Raw genomic sequence first — 22,350 nt, 5'->3', positions numbered from 1 at the left:
AAGTTTAAGATATATTAAAAAAGGAAAAAGTAAAATATGTCGTGCGTCCGGTTCGCTTTTCTGGGGTTTCCTTCACCTGGAAAGCTAAAGCTTAATCGTTTGAACACTTATGATGTATACATGTAGGAACGCAAGAAGTTATCCAATCATAATGAACAAAGAAAAACATGCTATATTCTTTATTGCGTCAGATTTGTAGGTTAGAGTTGAAGCAATACGTTTTTAATACTTTCGAAGTATTGCATTTTCTATGTGCATCTCCTATCAATAAGTATGAAATATTTACCGTGTTTCGTATAAGATTGACTGTAAAACTCTCCGTATCACTTCGTCTAACATCATTACACCGCACTGATAAAGTGTATGACGAAGTTGTATCATAATCTAGAGTTGTCCCGCCTGTCAGATAGATTCCGTATCCTTGATAAATAAATGACAGAGTAAACATTTTAAAGATGTGTGTAATATTGAGAGATAATCTTTTCTTTGATTTGACATATTGAATGTACGAAACATAAACTATATCTATTATCGGAAAGTAAAAATGTTCTCCAAATATCCTGGTTTTGAAAGTTAGAAGAACATGAACACGATGAAAATTTCTTCATACACAAATAAAGCCCACAGTCGTATACCACTGTTCAACTCGTAAATCCATGGACAAAAAACAAAATCGGGGTAACAGACTAAAACTGAGGGAAACGCATTAAATATAAGAATCTGAATAAACATAGATTTGATTTAAATACTATCAAACAAACAACAAAGAAAAATAAAATTTTAAATAGTATTTGCAAAAGAGCACACCGTCTATTTTTCGAAATAATAATAATTTTAATCATTTAAACATCTGACTCCTTAACCCCCTTCCCAACAACAAAAACAACAACAACAACATGGTTAAGTAAATTGATGATGCTGTAAAATCCGATAAGGTCAATGATTAATTTGATTGATAACGCATGTGTATATCAGATATTTTTTCTTCATTTATACAGCTCAGTCTAAATTATATAGCTTCCTATCAGCAAGCAATATATTTCATGGAGAGGCAAAAATACCAAAGGGACTTTCATACTGTTGGTCCTGCCAGATAATTGTAATACCCATTTTGGTGACTAACATCGCTGTTTTCTCGTATGATTTCATGGTATTGATTATTGACAATATTTCACAATAGAAAATATCCCTTAAATGTTTCGGATAACACAGAATAAAGAATACAAAGTAAAATCTGGTATAAACATACGAGAACTTGGAATGAATCTGTAAACAAATTTTATAACACATCGTCTAGTAAATAACAAACTTTGAATTTTTCGAATAACTAAGGATTTTCTTATCCCAGGCATGGATTACCTTAGCCGTATTTGGCACAACTTTTTGGAATTTTGGATCCTCAATGCTCTTCAACTTTGTACTTGTTTGACTTTATAAATATTTTGATATGAGCGTCACTGATGAGTCTTTTGAAGACGAAACGCGCGTCTTGCGTACTAAATTATAATTCTGGTACCTTTGATAACTATTTAAATAAGGAAATATGCAAAAGATCAAAGCAGGTTAATACATACCAGTATTTGAAGGAGGAATAAGCGATACATCATATATGGTACTGGTTGGATTCAGTGTACCTGAGCAGGTTAATACATACCAGTATTTGAAGGTGGAATCAGCGATACATCATATATAGTACTGGTTGGATTCAGTGTACCTGAGCAGGTTAATACATACCAGTATTTGAAGGTGGAATCAGCGATACATCATATATAGTACTGGTTGGATTCAGTGTACCTGAGCAGGTTAATACATACCAGTATTTGAAGGAGGAATAAGCGATACATCATATATAGTACTGGTTGGATTCAGTGTACATGAGCAGGTTAATACATACCAGTATTTGAAGGAGGAATAAGCGATACATCATATATAGTACTGGTTGGATTCAGTGTACATGAGCAGGTTAATACATACCAGTATTTGAAGGTGGAATAAGCGATACATCGTATATAGTACTGGTTGGATTCAGTGTACATGTAATTATGTCACTCTCCGCGTCAGTAACAGTTAATGTATGAAGTAAAGTATTGGTGTTCCAATCCTCCAGAAAACTTACACTATCAGGTAAACTCTGTAACACAGGAGCCTACGTTAAAAAAGAAATCACGAACTTATTAGTATGCTCTATATATGAAGTCATAGTGTTTTTGTTTTTTAACGTTATGTAAACAAATCACACCATAGATTTCTTTCATTGAAGTTTTAAAGGCTGTCTTATTAAAATCATTTTGATACTAATATCTGTTGTCAATTGTCAATATTCTGTTTTTTTTACTAATTTGGGTAAGCGGTTAATGATATGTCAAATTCTACATTTTTTGCAATTTGCATCATGATAATTACTAATCAGTCGTCACAGATCTAGAAAGACAACATAATAAGGTTATCACTGCAAATTATGTAAAGAAATCGTTTATTATCTATTACGTGAAGTGAAAAGTTTAAAGGATTTCGAAAATTGATAAATGACAATGAAAGAAACCTTTAGTGTCGTATACTAAATTTAGTCCTGGTATCTATGATGCGTTTATTTACAACCACTGGGTCGATGTCAATGCTGGTGGAGATTTATTTCCCCGAGGGTATCACAAGCTCAGTAGTCAGCACTTTTTGTGCTGACATGCACTTTTTGTGCTGACATGAATTGTCATTGATATTGTTATATTTATAAATTTACTGTTTACACATTTTTGAATTTTTTGAAATACTAAGGCTTTTCTTCCTCAGGCATAGATTACCTTAGCTGTATTTGGCAAAACTTTTAGGAATTTTGGTCCTCAATGCTCTTCAACTTCGAACTTTATTTGGCTTTTTAAACTTTTTTGGATTCGAGCGTCACTGATGAGTCTTTTGTAGACGAAACGCGCGTCTGGCGTATACTAAATTTAGTCCTGGTATCTATGATGAGTTTATTTACAACCACTGGGTCGATGCCACTGCTGGTGGAGATTTATTTCCTCGAGGGTATCACAAATCCAGTAGTCAGCACTTTTTATGCTGACTTGAATTGTCATTGATATTGTTATATTTATAAATTTACTGTCTACAAAATTTTGGAATTTTTTGAAATACTAAGGCTTTTCTACCTCAGGCATAGATTACCTTAGCTGTATTTGGCAAAACCTTTAGGAATTTTGGTCCTCAATGCTCTTCAACTTCGAACTTTATTTGACCTTAAGATATAGTACGAGTTAATCACACTGTGTAGAATGTGAGTTCAGTAGAGTTCTGCCATGCATCTATTGTAATTTCGAATTATACGAAAGCTTATCTTTTTTGTTAAAATAAATATACTGTTTTCAGCTTATAATATATATATGTATAAATACTGACTATGCGGTATTGACTTTGCTCATTGTTGTAGGACGTACGGTGACCTGTAGTTGTTAATTTCTGTGTCACTGTGGTCTCTTGTGGACAGTTGTTTCATTGGCAATCATACCACATCTTCTTTTTTGTATTGTATGTATAAAAAGAGCCGGACCGGATGTTGTATGAGACCTTATATCTACATACACCTGTATTCAAAAGTAGGATAAAATATGTTTCATTCCATGAAATAAAGCTTATAGTTATGGGTAAAATATTTGCCTGATTTTGTATTAAGTTGATGGTCAGATCAGCGTCCACTTTGTCATCTAAGTCATCACATTCTACTGTAACTTTATAGGATTGAGTTATATCATAGTTAAGGAAGGCTCCTGCATCCTTGTATACTCCGTAATCTTAAAAAAATCAATATTCACTCAATATTTTTGATATTGTCATTTTATTAAGGACTTTCCGTTTTGAATTACCCTTGGAGCTCGGAATTTTTGTTACTTTACTTTTGATATCAAATGTGCATATAATTATTTCCGGTTCCTTATTGAAATTAGATAAGCCTGAAACAAATACTCGAAAAAAATGAGTTCTCTTGATGTGGGTTGCTTATTAAATTTTACTTGAATATGTCGTATAACAATTGAGCAATAAATAAGAGCACATTTCCTAGGAAAGTCCAACAATTTACTCTGTTTTAACTAACTACTGAACACTCATCTTACAGTATCAATTTAGAGCACCGAAAAATTAAGAATACGAAAAATTTAATTGTAAGACTGTGGAAGATGAGAAGAAAGTATATTAAAGAGAAAACTCATGGGTTTCGGAAGTGAAATGAAATACGTTACTTATTGTATTCTATGCATTTCTGGGAAACATACATCATAAACACGTTCGAAAAATCATCAAAGATACCGAGTTTATAATTTTGTACGCCAGACATGCCATTTTTTTTCAATGCGAAAGAGTTATATTTCTTAAAAGACAGGCGGGCGATATCAAAGCGATATTAAAATCTCAAGTTGTTACCAAGTAAGAATAAGGCAGTTGTTATCAAAAACTTCGTTTATACATATGTTGGCTTTTTTAGTTTTGCAATTTAATAGTCCTGTTATTTATTCTTTTTCCTCTTATAATTAATGTGTTCCCTCAGTTTAAGTTTGTAACCTGGATTTGTATTCTCTCCAAACGATTAATGACTTTCAAGCACCGGTAAACTACCGTTGCCTTTGTTTATCTTGATAAATGTTATATATATATATACAGTTAATCCCAAACAAAAGTAATCATTTAATGTAGTCAAAATACGTCTGATCTGCCCTTTTTGTGACATTACAGTTCAATACGCACGTTTGAAGGTCGATTTCGTCTACCTCACAAAATCTTGTTGGAGATAAAAAAAAAAAAAGTAATTTCGTAGCAATATATGTTCACCTGTTGAACCTGGAATTTGCAAAACCGAGAATGGCACAGTTCCTCCCCCTATCTTTTTGCATTGAACTGGAACTGTTATTGTATCTGTAGCATTAATGGTAAATATCAATGTATTGTCAGCGGTATCCTCTGATATTGATACAGAATCAGGGAGGTTGTTGATAACAGGAAGCTGAAATGATATCGAGTTTTAGTTTCCAGTTGGATAATTTATGAAAGAATTTCTTATTCGAAAAGATTCATCAGAATTTAAATCGACATCAGTCATGTCTTCATTGAGTGTGCTTATTTGAATCTACTTCAACAAGTTTTGGTATAAAAATATAAGTTTATGTAATGTAGTTTAATATGGAATTCAAATGACATTTCTATTATTAAAAGATGCCACGCATTACTTTTTTCCAATTCACATAAGACAAAATATATGTTTCACTTACATCGTTATGATATGACATGAAAATGATTAAAACAAATTATTGATCGTTCGAATGTTTAAGAGTTTATTTTTGATACATTCAAATACATAAAATTGATATACAGCCCTATATATTGCTGGTCATAACAATATTGTAAATTGAACTACGCCTTATACGAATCTGTATTAGACAGATGTATAGCTTAACTTTCCACATAATTTTAGTTTGGGGAAGGAGGTCTTTTTCATGCATGCTCATAATCTGTCAAAACGTTTTTGTGGTGAGCCATTGGTAAACATAATAAATTTAGTTACAGTTTCGAAAATATACCAAAATGTGTTTAAAACTTAAAAGTACACCTCTGAACATACGATCCTTTAAAAGGACATACACGATTGCATGACTAAGATAATGATGATAATGGCTTTAGTTTGTTAAACAAATCCTGTATAATAGACCCTCACTCTGAAAGTTGAATGATGAATTCAGTGCAAACGATAGCAGGAGTAAAAACTACTTAATGCATAGTCTTAATACATAGAAGACTTACACTATAGTAAAAGCTTAAGTATGAAGCTCAATAAAGATATAAATCATATTCAACACAGACTACCTAAAGAGAGTAACTTTTTAATTTTGCAGAACTAATATATCAATTTACCATTTAAGGATTCCCTTGCATACTTCTCAATACATGAGCAGTAGAATTATTTCCATTGACATGAACAATATTTGAATCTTTATGATGAACGAGGAAGAATAGACTTATTCCAATCATTTTATTATGCGACCTTATCTCTTTGAGTTTTATTCCAAAATATTAATATATGTGTGTATAAACCATTTCTTTTGTATTGTAATCTACAATACTAGAAACTTACTCTATTTAGTATATCAATAATTTCTGTTCCGGTTCGTGATAAGGTGCAAGGATCTTCTACTTTAAGCACCAGATTATATGTATTCACAGGTGGTAGAGCTTTTACCCTTATTTCATCTAAAATAAGATATATGTATATGAAATGTTTTATTGATTAAGTCACTTATCATTAATAACCATATGTATATTCGAATTATTAGAAATGCAAAGAAAGTCATTCTATCAAAAAATAAAATCACCAACGTACCAAACTCGATGTACAATTCAAAACGAAAGTCCCCAATCAAATGGAAAAATCAAAAGCTGAAAGCGAATTGATATTGACTGAAATATTCCTGATTCGGTTCAGGCATTATCTATGTTGAAAACGGTGGATTAAAGTACTATTGCTTATAGCTAGCTACACCTGTCACTTAATAATTGTATGACAGTTCCTTCATATTGACAACAGTGTGTGAAAATAAACAGACATTATAGGTAAAAATATCAACAGTCCACATTGTGGTATAATCTTAATCACTATAAAAACAAACATTTTTTTTTAAAGAAAATCCTTCGTGCTATAGAAAGGAAAAGATACCAAAGTGACATAAAAACTCATAAAACGAAAATAAAATGACATCGCCATAGCAGAGGGCACTAAAGGACAAGAAAAGTATACAAATCATAGAAAACTAAAGACTGAGCAGCACTAACCCAACTCGAAATATGGGGTGATCTCAAGTGCTTCTTAACGGTAAGCTCCGTAACAACAGCAATCAGGAGTATAACAATGGGAGGTAAAAACACGTCATACAAAACCATTTGGTCAGAATTGATATACAAAGAGGGAGAACATTACATACAAAACATATATCTTTAATTATTGCTACACAAACTGATTTATCAAATAGCAAATTTTGGAAAACCTTTTATACGAAAATCATCTTTAAATTGTGGTTTCAATCGTCAACTAGTCGATATTGGGTTGATATATAGACAAAATCGTGCATATATTCTCACTTCATTTGCTTTTCTTCTAGATGTATTGATGTCATGTCGTTCAGTAGCATTTATTGTTATTATTGAACAAGTGCTTTATGTTACCTTTGTGGTGCAGAAACACATGACCAATAGTTGTTATGTTTTGTATGACTTTTTGTTAATACAGGCAAATTATAATTGAACAAAAATCTTCTAACTTACCAGAAACAAACTCAAAATAACTTGAGCCACTGTTGCTAGCTGATTCCAATGTCAAAGTGAGGCTTCCAACGTCCTCTGGATCATTGTCAGTTGTTGTTATTGTAGCTAACACATCTCCAACCGAGACCTCGTCGTTATACAATGTTAATGTACCTACGCCAGACATGTCCGGAGGTTCACCTAAGCAAAATATTGTTTGGGACAATTAGGATAAAGGTTAATCAAAGATCAATAAAAAATTCGAATAATGCAAGGTCAACTTAAGTAAAGTAAAATACCGATTGCTATGGGCATGGTCCGTTTCTAGGACCACTTATAAAACCCGACCCAAGGGATTGTATAGCCAAAATGTATACAGACATAAAAACATAAACCACAACGAAACACAACTAAAACTGGTAACGGTCAAATGTGCTTGTTATACATCTTTTAGTTTAAGGTTATCATTCAAATCATACAAGTAACAAAAATGAAATCATGCATATCTCATTTTCACATATAATATTGCATTACATCTTATAACATGATAATATATACCAAGTGTTAAGTATGACTATAAATTTTCATTTTGGTTTTCGTACTATGAGCAATTAAATTAAAACTGTACACCTTACAACAAAATTATTTTCAGTTACCTGTGTGCATTTTTTCTATTTGGCAGCATTTTTTTTAAGGTTGTGTTTTTATTTCCGAAATTGTTTAACTATAACCCCTTATTTTATTGATTATATATTTTCATTGTGTCATTGATCAAAACAAGTTTATTCGTTCAATGTATGTTCACTTGTGTTGGTATGTCGTTTGATTGAGTTAAACCAATGCAATTGCTATTTTACAGAGTGTCTTCTTTGTTGTGATGTTACACTATTGTTCCAGATATTCACCCTTGTTTGTGTTATTAAAATTTGCTGTAACAAAATGATAGAAATTATTATAAATTAAGGAATGTATCTCCCTCATTCAAAGCTCTGATTCCTTTCACGGATTTGGCTATACTTTTTGGACCTTTTGGATTATAGCTCTTTATCTTTTATATAAGCTTTGGATTTCAAATATTTTGGCTACGAGCATCACTGAAGAGACATGTATTGTCGAAATGCGCATCTGGTGCAAGAAAATTGGTACAGTTAATTTTATTACTACCACTGGGTCGATGCCTCTGCTGGTGGACTATTAGTCCCCGAGGGTATCACCAGCCCAGTAGCCAGTACTTCGGTACTGGCATGAAAATACGGATTGTTTGTGTTATCAAAATTTGCTGTTACAAAATGATAGAAATTATTATAAATTAAGGAATGTATCTCCCTCATGCAAAGCTCTGATTCCTTTCACGGATTTGGCTATACTTTTTGGACCTTTTGGATTATAGCTCTTCATCTTTTATATAAGCTTTGGATTTCAAATATTTTGGCTACGAGCATCACTGAAGAGACATGTATTGTCGAAATGCGCATCTGGTGCAAGAAAATTGGTACCGTTAATTTTATTAAACCCGCTGCATTTGTTTGTACCTGTCCCCCAAGTCAAGAATTTAATTTTCAGTAGTTGTCGTTTGCTGATGCGGTTCATAAGTGTCTTCCGTTTTTTGTTTTTCATATGGATCAGACCGTTGGTTTTTCCGTTTGAATCGTTTTACACTAGCCATTTTTGGGGCCCTTTTTTTAACTTGCTGTTTGGTGTGGGCCAAGCATCCGTGGTTTACCAATAATGGTTTACTTTTACAAATCGCGACTTGTCTCATTGGCACCCACACCAGATCTTCTAATATATATATATATATATATATATATATATATATATATATATATATATATATATATATATATATATATATATATATATGATAAGTCATAAGTTACTCTTGAAATTTTTATATCAGAAAAATGTTTCAGTAATGGGGTATCTAAGTTTTGTGGTGTTTTTTTTCCTTTGTTTTTTTTTATCATTTGGTTGTCAGAGCTATTACAACTTTTGATGGTGTTTAGATAACCAGGAATGAGCTATATATAGAGAATAAAACTTGTAAAATTCCATATCACATGCCGTATCAGCCCGATGTACCAATATTAGCCCGATATACTAATATCAGTCCGAGGGCGTTTTATGCCAGAGGTATGATATTGGTCGAAGGTAATACTGCATGTAATACGGATTTTGCTACGTTTTTTTCAAGCTTTTGACTTACTAATTGCGTAAAGAAATATTTTGAATGTTTTGTTGGTTGTTTTTTTTTTGTTTTTTTTTTGTTGCTTATAAGTGTTTTGTATGGTATTTTATTCAGTTCTTTCATCCTCCTTTAGGAAGGTTGTATTATATAAAACACATACTGATTAAAAAAAAAGGTTACATTTTGTGTCCCAAAAAGTATGAAAGCGCGACGTCTGTGGCGTCGCATTCCAAACAATGACGTCATATGACAAGTGACTGTTTCATTTTGGGGCCCATTGAAGAAAAATATTTCACTTTTTTATATTTTGTTTGAAAGATAAACAGAAAGGCGAAAAACTTCCATAAAGTAAATCATGGACTTCATGTAAATTTAGAAGCAATCACTTCTGCCATAAATGAATAATTCAAATTGGGTGTGATAAAGGATAGACATGCGATCAATGGACATGATTAAGGGTCTGCATCAAAGTTGAACGATACGGATAAAACAGTAAAATAATTTATCAAATATTCAAAACTACTGTATTTACTACTAAATATATGATAAATTCATCACTTAAATATATGCTAAATGCAGTTGATATGAATATAAATTATTGTCACCTCGGTGTTGAGGTGTAATATCACGTTAAGAGTCGTTGTTAAATTTGCACTTTTCCAAAAATTGTGCAGAATTTGTCTTTATGTCAAATAAAGAAATACTTGGCAGAAGTAAAGTTTGTTCCTGCCCAGTTCTAAAGAAAAAAATTCACATAACATTTTATAGCATATAAGAAAATAATCAGTTCTCAATGCTCTTCGACTTTACAATTGCTGAGCTTTCTAGATGTTTGATCTCAGCGTCACTGATGAGTCTTATATAGATGAAATGCGTGTCTAGCGTATCCAATTATAAGCCTGGTACCTTTAATAACTATCATTGTTGGGAAAATTTCGAGATTGTATAAAAACATATACGCATACAAGAAATGAAAAAAAAACATTGTTGCAATATTTTTAAATATATTTGGGGCGACATCAATGCTTTTCTGCTAGTTGACTTTACATCGAAATTATTATAGTACGTACTTTCTGTATAATACGACCTGATGGCATAGTCTGAGTTTATTACTAATGCACCAGAAGTATCAAGTGTTGACGACACAGCAATTGGTGTTGTTCTTCCAGTCAACCTCCTTATAGTTTCGACTCCTTCATCTTTATGAGTTACGAGAAATGTACCAGTTGCATGCCTGACATTAAAAACGATAAATAAAATTAAAAAAAAATACTAAAAACCCATATGAAATTACTTAATGGAGTATCTAAAACTTTTAATTACATTTTTTCGCTAAGATCATGAAAACACGAGTACTATCATTTTTTTCTTTTCTTTACCTGTGCAATTTATTGTGGAACCGTGTCATTATGTATGTTTCAATTCATGCAATTCATTTTGAAATGAAGAATGACGCGAGATTGCTGTTAGCAAAAATCAAAATAACGTATAATAATGAAACATACATCTAATGTAATTATATAGAATACATTCTTGCTTTATAATGTTTAAAGTAACTTACATTCCTATGTAATCATCTTTCATGGCTCGAATTCTCTGTCCTTTTGGTATAGTTTGAATTTCTTCATTTCCACTATCTAAGTAATATACATGTTGTTGTTGTAATGTTATTTCCAATAAATCATTAATTTGCTTTACTTTTTCAATTGAAAAAATACTTAACCGAGATCAATGAGTATAAAGCTAATCACAAAAATACTGAACTTAGAGGAAAATCTAATCGGAAAGTCCATAATCACATGGCAAAATCAAATAACAAAACACATCAAAAACGAATGGACAAGAACTGTCATATTCCTGACTTGGTACAGGCATTTTCAAATGTAGACAATGGTGGATTAAACCTGGTTTTATAGCGCTAAACCTCTCACTTTGATGACAGTCTCATCAAATTCCGTTATATTTACAATGATGCGTGAACTAAACAGACATGATAATAATAAAATAGTCAAAATATGGGTACAGCAGTCATCATCGTGTAACAATTTTAACAGGAACAATTTAACAGAACACAAAAACATCTATTTACAAACACATTCATATATTATTGTAGCTTTTGAACGTAACTAAAGGAATATATTTTATGGCATGTCACTGAAGCTACTCTACGTCACAAAAGACTTGAAAAGAGTGACGAAAGATACCAGAGGGAAAGTCAAACTCATAGATTGAAAATAAACTGACAGCGCTATGGCTAAAAATAAAAAAGACAAACAGACAAATAATAGTACAGAAGATACAACATAGAAAACTAAATACTAAGCAACACTGATCCCAACAAAAACTATGGGTGATTTGAGGTGCTTCAGAAGGGTAAGCAGATCTTGCTCCACATGTGCAACCCGTCGTGGGGCTTATGTTATTACAAATCCATCCAGTAGATAGTCTAATTCGGTAGGTTACATTCGTGAAAAGGTATAAAATTATGTAGATACAACGTTTTAATGCATCATGCAACGTGTAAAATTCAAATGTTTTCATTCCTATCGAAGGTCAGTGGTTTTCTCCGGGCATTCCGGCTTCCTCCACCAATAAAAAAGTGGCGTTTAAACACCAACAATCAAATGCATTCTTATAAATAAAAGCGTGTTAATAAAAATTACATATTATACTATCAAAGTCTTCAACATAAAATGTCCTTCCGGACTAGAAAACAATAAGGCATCGTAATATAATATGTATACCTCAAGACAGACAATTAGATGATTTAATTTTACCCCAAAATTACGGTGATATAACGAAATGCAGATGAAGAATAAAAAAAATCAACAAAAATCAAGACGGCAATAAAGAAACAAAAAACGAAAAATGAGAAAGGTTAAAACAATTAAATATTACTTGATCTGTGCCTGAACCAAATGCAATTAAAACAGCAGTATTTGATCAATTAAAACTTAAATTTAAAACTTTATAAACATGCCAAGTGATCTGAATGCTTCAATAAACTAAGCATTTTGTCAAAAGAGTTTTACATATATATTACTTAAAGAAGGTACCGATTGCATTGAGCTGCATTCCTCTAAAACCATACAAAATCGGAAATATGTGTGATATGACGCATAAATATAATTTTTTGTACTTCCTAAATTTGTCATTTTAAACAATCATTTTTCAAAAGAAAATATCCAAGCTTGGAGATCGTTATCAATCCATGTCGTTTTTTGCTAATAAATGTTGGCTGTTAAAAGCTAATTATAGAACACAGATGTTTACAATAACATAATGAGAGCCGTGGTGTAGTGGTTCGTGCATTGGACTACTAACACAAAGGTTCCTGGTTCGATTCACGTTCCGGGATGAAAATTTCAGTGTCTGAATTTTCGGCTCTCCATTGACACCATTTGCGAGTATGGTCTTGAGGAGACGATGACAATCCATCGGAAGGGAACGATAAATGGCTGACCCGATGAGATAGTCATAGCTCTTGTACGTTAAAGACATCCTTGTAGATTTAGAAAAGAGCACTACAAGGCAGCACTCGCAAACGTAAAGTGAAAAGGGATTAATATAAGTTGCAAAACTTGTTTCCTAATCCACTATAAATAAATATGTTTAAACTAATAACATTAGAAAGCTCCATACGGTATGAGAAAATTATAACAGACTCGGAAGTTCGTTAAGTTGGTTTTAGACCAATTGATTGATTGATTGATGCTTTAAAGCAACTTTCAGTCCTATTATACTATTTCGTCGCGGTCAGTATTATGTTGATGAGGAAGCCGCAGTGCCCGGAGAGAACAACCGACCAACTGACAATCCAAGTCATTTAAGATTGGTATTGAACGCACCTCAAATGTGCCGGATTCGAACTCACAATCAAAATGTTCACGAGCTAGTTATAGAATAGTTCGACTACTTCACCACTCAGCCACCTAGAAAAAATGACAAAAAAAATAATGTAATGTTTAAAAGTAATTTAAACGACACTACTTTCACTGAACAAACTAGTTAACTTACTTGTTGATGTTAATGAATTAGAACCAACCAATAAGTAAACTTCATTGCCTTGATGTCTCCACACAAGGGCATCAAATGTTCCAGTTGCCGTGGTGTGAAACTTCCACTCATACACGAAACCACAACAAGGATAACGAAATTCCTGAAACTGAGTCAGCACAACAACTGTTCCTGAAAACATATTTCTACATTGGAATTTTAATCATAATTTACCCTTATTGCTTTCACAAGATTCAAGATTCAAGTTTCAAATGCTTTATTAACCTCATAGATATGATTGCGCAAGTGAGCAATTATATATTATAAACATCTAATTTCATGGGGATGAAGAGAAGACAGAAATATTAATTATATAATAATATTCAATGATTTTAAGGAGTTCATTCTCTTACGTTAATAAAAGCAACAGAAGTATACCGATGTTCAAAATTCATAAATCGATTGAGAAAAAAACAAATCCTGGTTGAAAACTGAAACTGAGGGAAACACTTTCTGTATCATGGATAACCATGTATCTGTTACTCTTGTTTCGATACTTTTTTACTTTTATAATATTTAAGAATTCAACGAATTAAAAATTGTTTTTCAGGTTCCACAAACGATATGATGGGTGCAATAAGTGGAGTAGGAACTGTTTATCTTCCTTACCCACCTGAGTTTCTTTTTTGCTCAACCATATGTTTTCTATGTAATATTTTGTGATTATTTTCTCAGTTCTTTTCTTTTCTTTTGTTGTGGACTGTGAATCTTTCTAAAGATAACAATAATACAATGTCTCCTTGTATTTTTGTTGTTCTTTTCTTGTTTTTTTTTTTTTTTTTAGTTTTAGCTTGAAAAGAGAAATGATAAATTGTCATGTATCGATTTCATTTGTATGGTCATCTAAAAAAAGTTTCTGAGATTTTATAATAAATAACCAGAGGGAACAAGGTGGACTAAACACAATTTTCTTCGTTTCTTCTTAAATGTGATGCAAAAGTAGTTTTCTAACGTGTTCGGATTTTTTAACGTTTTTCATCTAACTTATTATGAAATACATTTATCAGTCACCATATTGATCGAATGATTCTCTTTTCAAATAAAATAAATATATAAATATTTTACCTGCTATGTCGTCAGTTTCCTTTTTGCTATCGAGTCCGTTATTTTCGCCAGTTTCTCCGTTGGTTGTGCATTCATCAGCAGCACTAACCACTACAACAAACAATCAAATATAAATAAGTAAAACAAGATATTTGTTTACGGGGACAGCTTAAGGACGCCTCCGGGTGCGGGACTTTTTCGCTGCATTGAAGAACTATTGGTGAGCTTTTGCTGTTGTCTGTTCTATGGTCGGGTTGTTGTTTCTTTGACACATTCCCCATTTCCATTCTCAATTTTACTTTAAAAAATTAGAGAATTAGGTAGTTTTTCTTTGTTCTTATAAATGGTAAAGGGTACATTGATACTGTTTAGCAGTAGTGAATCGATAGCAGTATATTTTATTTATGCTGCCCCTCTATTCATATTATATAAATGCCCAAGGCGTTTGCTCAAGATCTATTATCCATATCAGTAACTATAGATTTGAAACTAGTATGAAAATACGAATATTGTTTAATGAAACAACGCACTTTTCATTTTTTTTCAAATCCTTTTTAGATTTTGTTTAATGTCTGCTCTTCCAATTTTTTTATCAGGATTTTGATTTTCAAAAATGTTGACTTTGAGCATCACTGAAAACGCATGTACCTTTGTAGTGCGCATCTGATAAAGTAATACTTGTACCTTTGATGTTGTTGGTTATTTAGTCCAAAAACTGCACTATCATGGTAGCGTGTTGTAATTCTTTTACACGTTATATTGTGAGTAAGTTTGAGAAATGTTTAAAATCGTGTTGGGAATGGTGAAACGGTTATGATTTATGAAGTGGAAACGATGTATAGGCAATAATAGTGACTTGACATATCAACGATATAATAGAGACTTAGAACGGGCTTTTCCCCCGTTTCGGGACGAATCCTTATAACGATGATATGACAAATCGATACACTTTTATTGTCTTTATAATGCAATCTAGACATTAAACATTCTCAAGTGTTGTTTTGTGTGTTATTATTGATGTAAATATTGGGAATAAACCCATTTAAAAAAGCAATATCAGGCGGAGTAATATTATAACACAACAAAATGTAATCTGCTGAAGCCAATCCGATGGTAAATGAATTCGTTTGAGTATGGTCTAAAATATCGACAATAAACATAAAGCATAATGATTTATAGATTTTAAACAAACAATAACATTTATAGATTTTAAGCCAAAAACAATATCAAGTGAAATAGGTGTTTGCAACAATTGTGAAAGAATACGTTTGAGTCGTTTAAAGCTTCGATATTATAAAAAAAGAAGATGTGGTATGATTGCAAATGAGACAACTATCCACAAAAGACCAAAATGACACACATTAACAAATATAGGTCACCGTACGGCCTTCAACAATGAGCAAAGCCCATACCGCATAGTCAGCTATAAAAGGCCCCGATAAGACAATGTAAAACAATTCAAACAAGAAAACTAACGGCCTTATTTATGTTAAAAAAAATGTTTGAAAAACAAATATGTAACACATAAACAAACGACAACCACTGAATTTACAGGCTCGATGTTTATATTGGAAACACAGATAGGTTAAAGAGGTCGTCATTAATAATGCAATATAGTTCGGGCAATTACTATTTGAACATTCATGAGGAAACGTGATATCAGGTCAGTAACTGTATATAACATAGAGAATAATAAATTCGGGTTCACATGCCGTATCTTCCCGGGATACCAATATCAGCCCGAGGGCCTTTAGGCCCGAGGAATGATGTTGGTCGAGGGTGATACGACATGTGATACGGCTTTTGATATGTTATATACGCTTTATTAAGCTTTATCATATATTTGAATAGGAGAGTATATAGGAACTGCTTACTGATCCAAAGCACATGGGTAACATTCAGATTTATTTTTGCCTTGTTTTCACAGCCTTATCATATAAGAACTGTTTTATTATTCATCCGAAGCACCTGGGCTAACTTCCAATTGTAGTCCACAGAAATGTTTTGTTGTATTTTTTATTTATTTTTGTTTTGTTTTCATTTTTGTGTCCTACTTTATTTTTGAGACTGTTGTATATACTATATAGAACACATTCTGAATAAAACCGATTAACAAAATAGTAGCACTAAACCAACAATTTAAAAATAAGAATACTGTAATAAACAAAAGACTACTTTGACACTGGTGAGTGAAATGTGCACTTTTGAATATTAAAATTAAAAGTTGAACCCTCTTGCTGCCTGTAGTTCTTTTAAGATTTCATTTCGTGTGCCAGAAAATATGAAAGATCGTCGTCTGTGACGTCATATTCAAAAAATGCCGTAATAACCATTCCATTTATGGAATAACTGTTTCACAAATGATATCGGATATGTTCCTTATGTCGTAACTACAATCCTCTTACCTTTCATGAATGTGACGTTCTGAATTAGACTATTTACCGGATTTGTTATCACATAAGCAACACGACGGGTGCCACATGTGGGGAGCAGGATCTGCTTACCCTTCCGGAGCACCTGAGATCACCCCTAGTTTTTGGTGGGGTTCGTGTTGTTTGTTCTTTAGTTTTCTATGTTGTGTCATGTGTACTATTGTTTGTCTGTTTGTCTTTTTTCGTTTTTAGCCATGGCGTTGTCAGTTCATTTTCGATTTATGAGTTTGACTGTCCCTTTGGTATCTTTCGTCCCTCTTTTTAGACCCATTGAAGAAACCTTTTTTTTTTAATGTTTGTGCTATTTTCATATTTCCAAGTAAAAGGTGTAATAAAAAAAGATAGGGGTGTGATAAAGGGTTGACATGCGATAAAGATAAAGGGGTGTGATAAAGGGTCTACATCAAAGTTGAGCAATACGGATTAAACAGCAGGCTATTTATCAAATATTCAAAACTACTGTATTTACTACTACATATATGATAAATAAAAATATACAATCAACGCATTGGAACTGAATGCAGTATAAATGATGTTATTTGGGACGTTTACACCATACAAAGAAGGAACAACGTTTTAAACCTCGAAAAGCTTGTCGGTCTGGTTCAATGCAAGTTTCATATTCATATCATATCACATATAAATATGTTTTCGTCCATTACTGGCCGTTAAACATCAATTTGTAATCATGATCCTAATTGCGATTTATCATACGTTTAAATAGATTAATATCATACGTTTAATTAGATTTATATCGTGCACAGAAAATAATAAAATCACAAAAATACTGAACTCCGAGGAAAATTCAAAACGGAAAGACCCTAATCAAATGGCAAAATCAAATGATAATACAAATCAAATGAATGGCCAACAACTGTCATATTCCTGACTTGGTACAGGCATTTTCAAATGTAGAAAATGGTGGATTGAATCTGGTTTTATAGCGCTAAACTTGCTCACTTGTATGACAGACGCATCAAATTCCGTTATTTTTACAACGATGCGTGAACAAAATAGACATAATCGGTAAAATAGTCAAAATATGATTACGGCAGTCATCACTGTGTTACAATCTCAAAACAAACAAACATTTACAAAAAAGCAACAAACAACATCTAACAAATTTAAAACACATTAATTGTTTCTCGTGTTTGGCGTCAGAAATGTAAACAGTCACATAGGAAGAAATTTTGTCGTTCAATGTATATTTTAAACAATTATAATTTCACATTAGGAATGGTGGTATGCAGGGTTAAAAATTATAAGTTAGAATTAATTTCAGAAAAAGACGGAGATATAAAATTATCCAGAAGTTCTTTAGAATTTTTGATAATCTATATATGGTTAATATCACTACGCGAGTAATATAATTTTGTCGTTTGTCGTTCAAAGTTTTATCAAATTTATAATAGAACAAATAGATTAATATCATACGTTTAAATAAATAAGCTGCATTGAAGACCTGTTGGTGACTTTCTGATGTTGTCTGCTCTATGGTCGGGCTGTTGTCTCTTTCACACACCCCCCATTTCCATTCTCAATTTTTGTATCGTGCGTTTATATAGATAAGTATCATGCATTTTTTTTAAAGTATCATATGTTACAATAGCTAATTATTATCATACGTTCAAATAAATTAGTTTCTTGCGTTTAAATAGATGATTAATATGCATTTTTATAATTTAGTATCATACCTTTGAACACATATTATCATAGGTTTAAATAGATAAAATCATGCGTTAGCATAGATTTGTTTCATAAGCTTGAATTCAGAAACTGCAGGAGAGACTATTCACATTGTATAGTTTAAAAGGTTTTTGGTATTGCTTTTTTATTAGCTTTCGAAATGCGGATTTTTTTCAAATAAACGTTTTTTACTTAAAGATTATAATGCGCAAAAATCTGGTTTGTAAGAACCATGTACTAGATCGAATTAATGATTACATTATCTACATTTTCAAAATCAGAAAATTTGTCCATGATTTTATTTTGGATGTATCGCGTCTTCTGATTGGCTGACAGTGTTTTGTCTATAAGCTCAAAGACATAATTTTGTCATCTGATCGTGACGTTATCAACGTTTTTTCATTATTCACTCCTTCTTAAAATGGAATTAAGAAATTTTCTTTTTCCATCAGCGGTTTTTTTTTCTTCATAGTTGTCTGTTCTATAGTTAAAATTATCATTGTAATTATTTAGATAAGATTTTCAATAACGCAAAAATACGATTTAAAAGATATGAAATAGTTATGCAAAGCAAAACAATAAAAATTGAAAGAAAAAAAAATGAATTCAAATTCTTACCACATAATTTCCTTAACAGAATAATAACAGTCAATAAGATGCTGTTTTTGATATACATATTGATGAATTACGATCAGTTCTGTATGTAAGTCACTTTTTGTAATAGCACGTATACAACTAAACGATTATATTTTGGTATATAGCTATGTAAAGTAGGATTAGTTTTACATAATGATGAAAACCAATCAGTTTTAATATATTTTATGTAAATAACACCCTCTTTTATTCATATTCATATAGTCAAATATTTATAATCAAATGCGTTTTACGTTTTAGCTTTGTTATAGTTGACAAAAACCATCCATAATACCCTCTTTTGGTTGGTATTGTTTATTGTAAAGTATATTTACCAATAATTTATCATATAAATTCAATTATATTTTTATTTGAATTTTGCTTTGTACCGTTTGCGTACGAAAATATAAAATAAAATACCTTGTCTCTTTCTGATGGTTTTTATAGAATAATGATGTATTCAACTAGAGTAGATTTGTTATTGTCAAGCCCGTTTATATCAATTTTTAATTAAATTTTTCTTGTTTACCTACTTCTAATTTTCTAAAGTACAAAATATGTTTGGAGTCTATACACGAAACAAATTGAACGATGCGGCAATGTTTACATAACACGTTTTTTTTTTCTCCGATTATTTGATTTTTTCAAATTTGTACATCAAAAGAAAATGGTAGTACTTCAATCAACGTAAACCTTGTAGGCAGTAGTTGTCCTATGTTACCTCTTCAGATATGAAATATTACAGATAGAGTAATATCTGCAAATTTGTGAAATCTTACTTTATTTGAAATACGAGGGATCATTTTTTTGTACCTGTTGTCTTTGACGAAAAGTAAAATCACAAAAATACCAACCTTAGAGTTAGACGTAGCGAACTAAAAATCTGCTAACTTTTGGAATCTTATCTTGGCTTAAAATAATCTCAGTTTAGAAAAGTAGTGAATTAAGTCAACATACAATAAAATATCTACTGGCAAGACCTCCCTCTTCAAGAATCGAAATTCACAGTTCAATAAAAGTGGGAGGTTTTGTTAACTATAAAACCAGATATAACCCATCATTCATATCGGGAAATGTATGTACCAAGTCAGAAATGCGATAATGGTTCTCCATCCGTTCTGTTTGTTCATATAGTCAAGCGTTTGATATTATCAGAATATATAAACTACTCTCTTTTTTAATTAACCTTACAGTATAATATGTTTGAAGAATTCATTTAGAATGGTTTGCTATATAGTTATTAAAGGTATCAGGATTATAATTTAGTACGCCAGACGCGCGTTTCGTCTACATAAGACTCATCAGTGACGCTCATATCAAAATATTTATAAAGCCAAACAAGTACAAAGTTGAAGAGCATTGAGGATCCAAAATATATTTGTATATAAAGTTTTAATCTTAAAATCAAGAGCTAATGAATAAAGAGGACATGTTATTATTGAAAAAGGTAAAATAGGTGACGACCTCATTCAAATAGAAACTTGGCAAATACAACTTTTCTTAATAGTTTGCAGTTTGCAGACCCAAAATCCCTTTTTCAAAATATATAAAATTCATAAAAGAAACTTTAAATCTTAAGTGTTACGTAGTTTCTTTCTACATTCAGATTTTATTAAGTTTTGTAAATTATACAATATATCAGAAAGACAAACATAACATTTATAAAAGATAAACTTGTATACAAGTATTCAATTAGAAATATTGTAGGGCAAATAACAAGAAATATATCATTTCATCAATTTTGTTTACATTTGTACCTATAGATTCATTTTGGTGCAATGTCACTTTAAATGTCCTTATGCGTATGTATCAATCCAACAATGCACAATAGTCCTTCGTCGATGCTATTTAACCATTAATTTATTTTAAAATGAAACACGCTTAGTAAATTGATGTTACCTTGTTCTTAGGTATTTTATGAACTTTTCATTTTTGTCATACAAAAAACAATTGATTTACACTTGTAGAAAAATACACCGAACACAAGAAACGCAATGTTATTATTTAATTTGGATTTTTGGGAAAAATACTGTGAAGTTATAACCAAACATTTTAATTTTGTTTTGAAAGTCGTCATTAAAAAAACATGCGTCAAACAGAAAGTGATTTGTGTCATGATGTATGATAAAATTTTACTTAAAAACTTAAGATATAAAAAGGAATTCGACGAATGCGTGTTCCGTCACCTATTCTGTGGTTACACATTCATTTTACTATTGCAAGAATAAACAGAGAAAATAAATGAAATCAAGTCTACAATCGGTACAGTTGAGAGGAAATTGTTTTCCTATTTATTTTTCGTGTACGGAAAACATAAACAATTATTTTTCCCAAATTAAAACGAATTTTAGTTTGGTTTTACTCCTTTTAGTTTTAATCATCTAAACTATACTTTGAATATTTGTAAAAAATGTACTGCAACTGGAATTATTGCATTCATATCTAGTTTTTAATGATGAATCAATTTTAAATGAGAGTATCTCGTTGGTCAAAGTAGTTCAAATTCTCAACTATACTTTGTTGATACGGAAAACGAATCTTAAAAGAAGAAAGGAATTTCTTTCTTCTGTTTCTTTTGTATATATCAATTAAATAATCTGCTTTTTTCTTACTCGTCAATTTCCACTGCTGTACCGTAACGTTTCATTGTTATGCCGTCATTTTGAGTAAGCTAAAAGAATTTTTTTATAATTCTATTCTGAATATACCAAAGGATTGAAATCAAAAAGAGGACTCATAAGAGAACAAAGTGTACTTCATGCATTAGATTGTATTCTTACATCAAGTTTCTTATGGTTGAACATCATCATGACGAAACATCAATGAAAGATGTCAAGTTACCTTTCCATGTTTGTTTATTTTTCATAAATTGTATATATATCTAGCTTTTATATACGCATGGAAAAAAGTATTGCAACACCAAATTGAAATTCAAATTAAAAAAACACTTTTAATTTTTTTGTTAAATAATTTGTTGAAATAGAACTAATTAAACATTATTCAAATATCACCTGAGTTTAATCAATAAATATC

The 22,350-nt window shown here is 31.4% G+C and overlaps 1 protein-coding gene and 1 long non-coding RNA gene across 2 annotated transcripts in view; one reads left to right on the top strand and one right to left on the bottom strand.

The window, feature by feature from the left end:
• The window catches only part of LOC143075162 (uncharacterized), a 227,498-nt gene that overhangs the window by 117,534 nt on the left and 87,614 nt on the right, over nucleotides 1-22,350 (top strand). The gene's annotated exons all lie outside the window — the stretch shown is intronic.
• On the bottom strand, nucleotides 6,104-19,410 carry LOC143076837 (uncharacterized). The gene is made up of 7 exons (XM_076252730.1): nucleotides 19,303-19,410; nucleotides 14,588-14,677; nucleotides 13,484-13,654; nucleotides 11,028-11,103; nucleotides 10,537-10,700; nucleotides 7,300-7,479; nucleotides 6,104-6,231 (listed from the first exon to the last, which is right to left on the bottom strand). Exons 1-7 carry the CDS (start codon nucleotides 19,358-19,360, stop codon nucleotides 6,104-6,106), a joined length of 867 nt encoding a protein of 288 aa, XP_076108845.1. The 5' UTR covers nucleotides 19,361-19,410.

This window comes from Mytilus galloprovincialis, chromosome 5 (assembly GCF_965363235.1).
Source record: "Mytilus galloprovincialis chromosome 5, xbMytGall1.hap1.1, whole genome shotgun sequence".
NCBI classification, from domain to species: Eukaryota; Metazoa; Mollusca; class Bivalvia; order Mytilida; family Mytilidae; genus Mytilus; species Mytilus galloprovincialis.
Note: the sequence above shows the minus strand (reverse complement) of the source record. Positions and strands in the feature narration are given on the sequence as shown.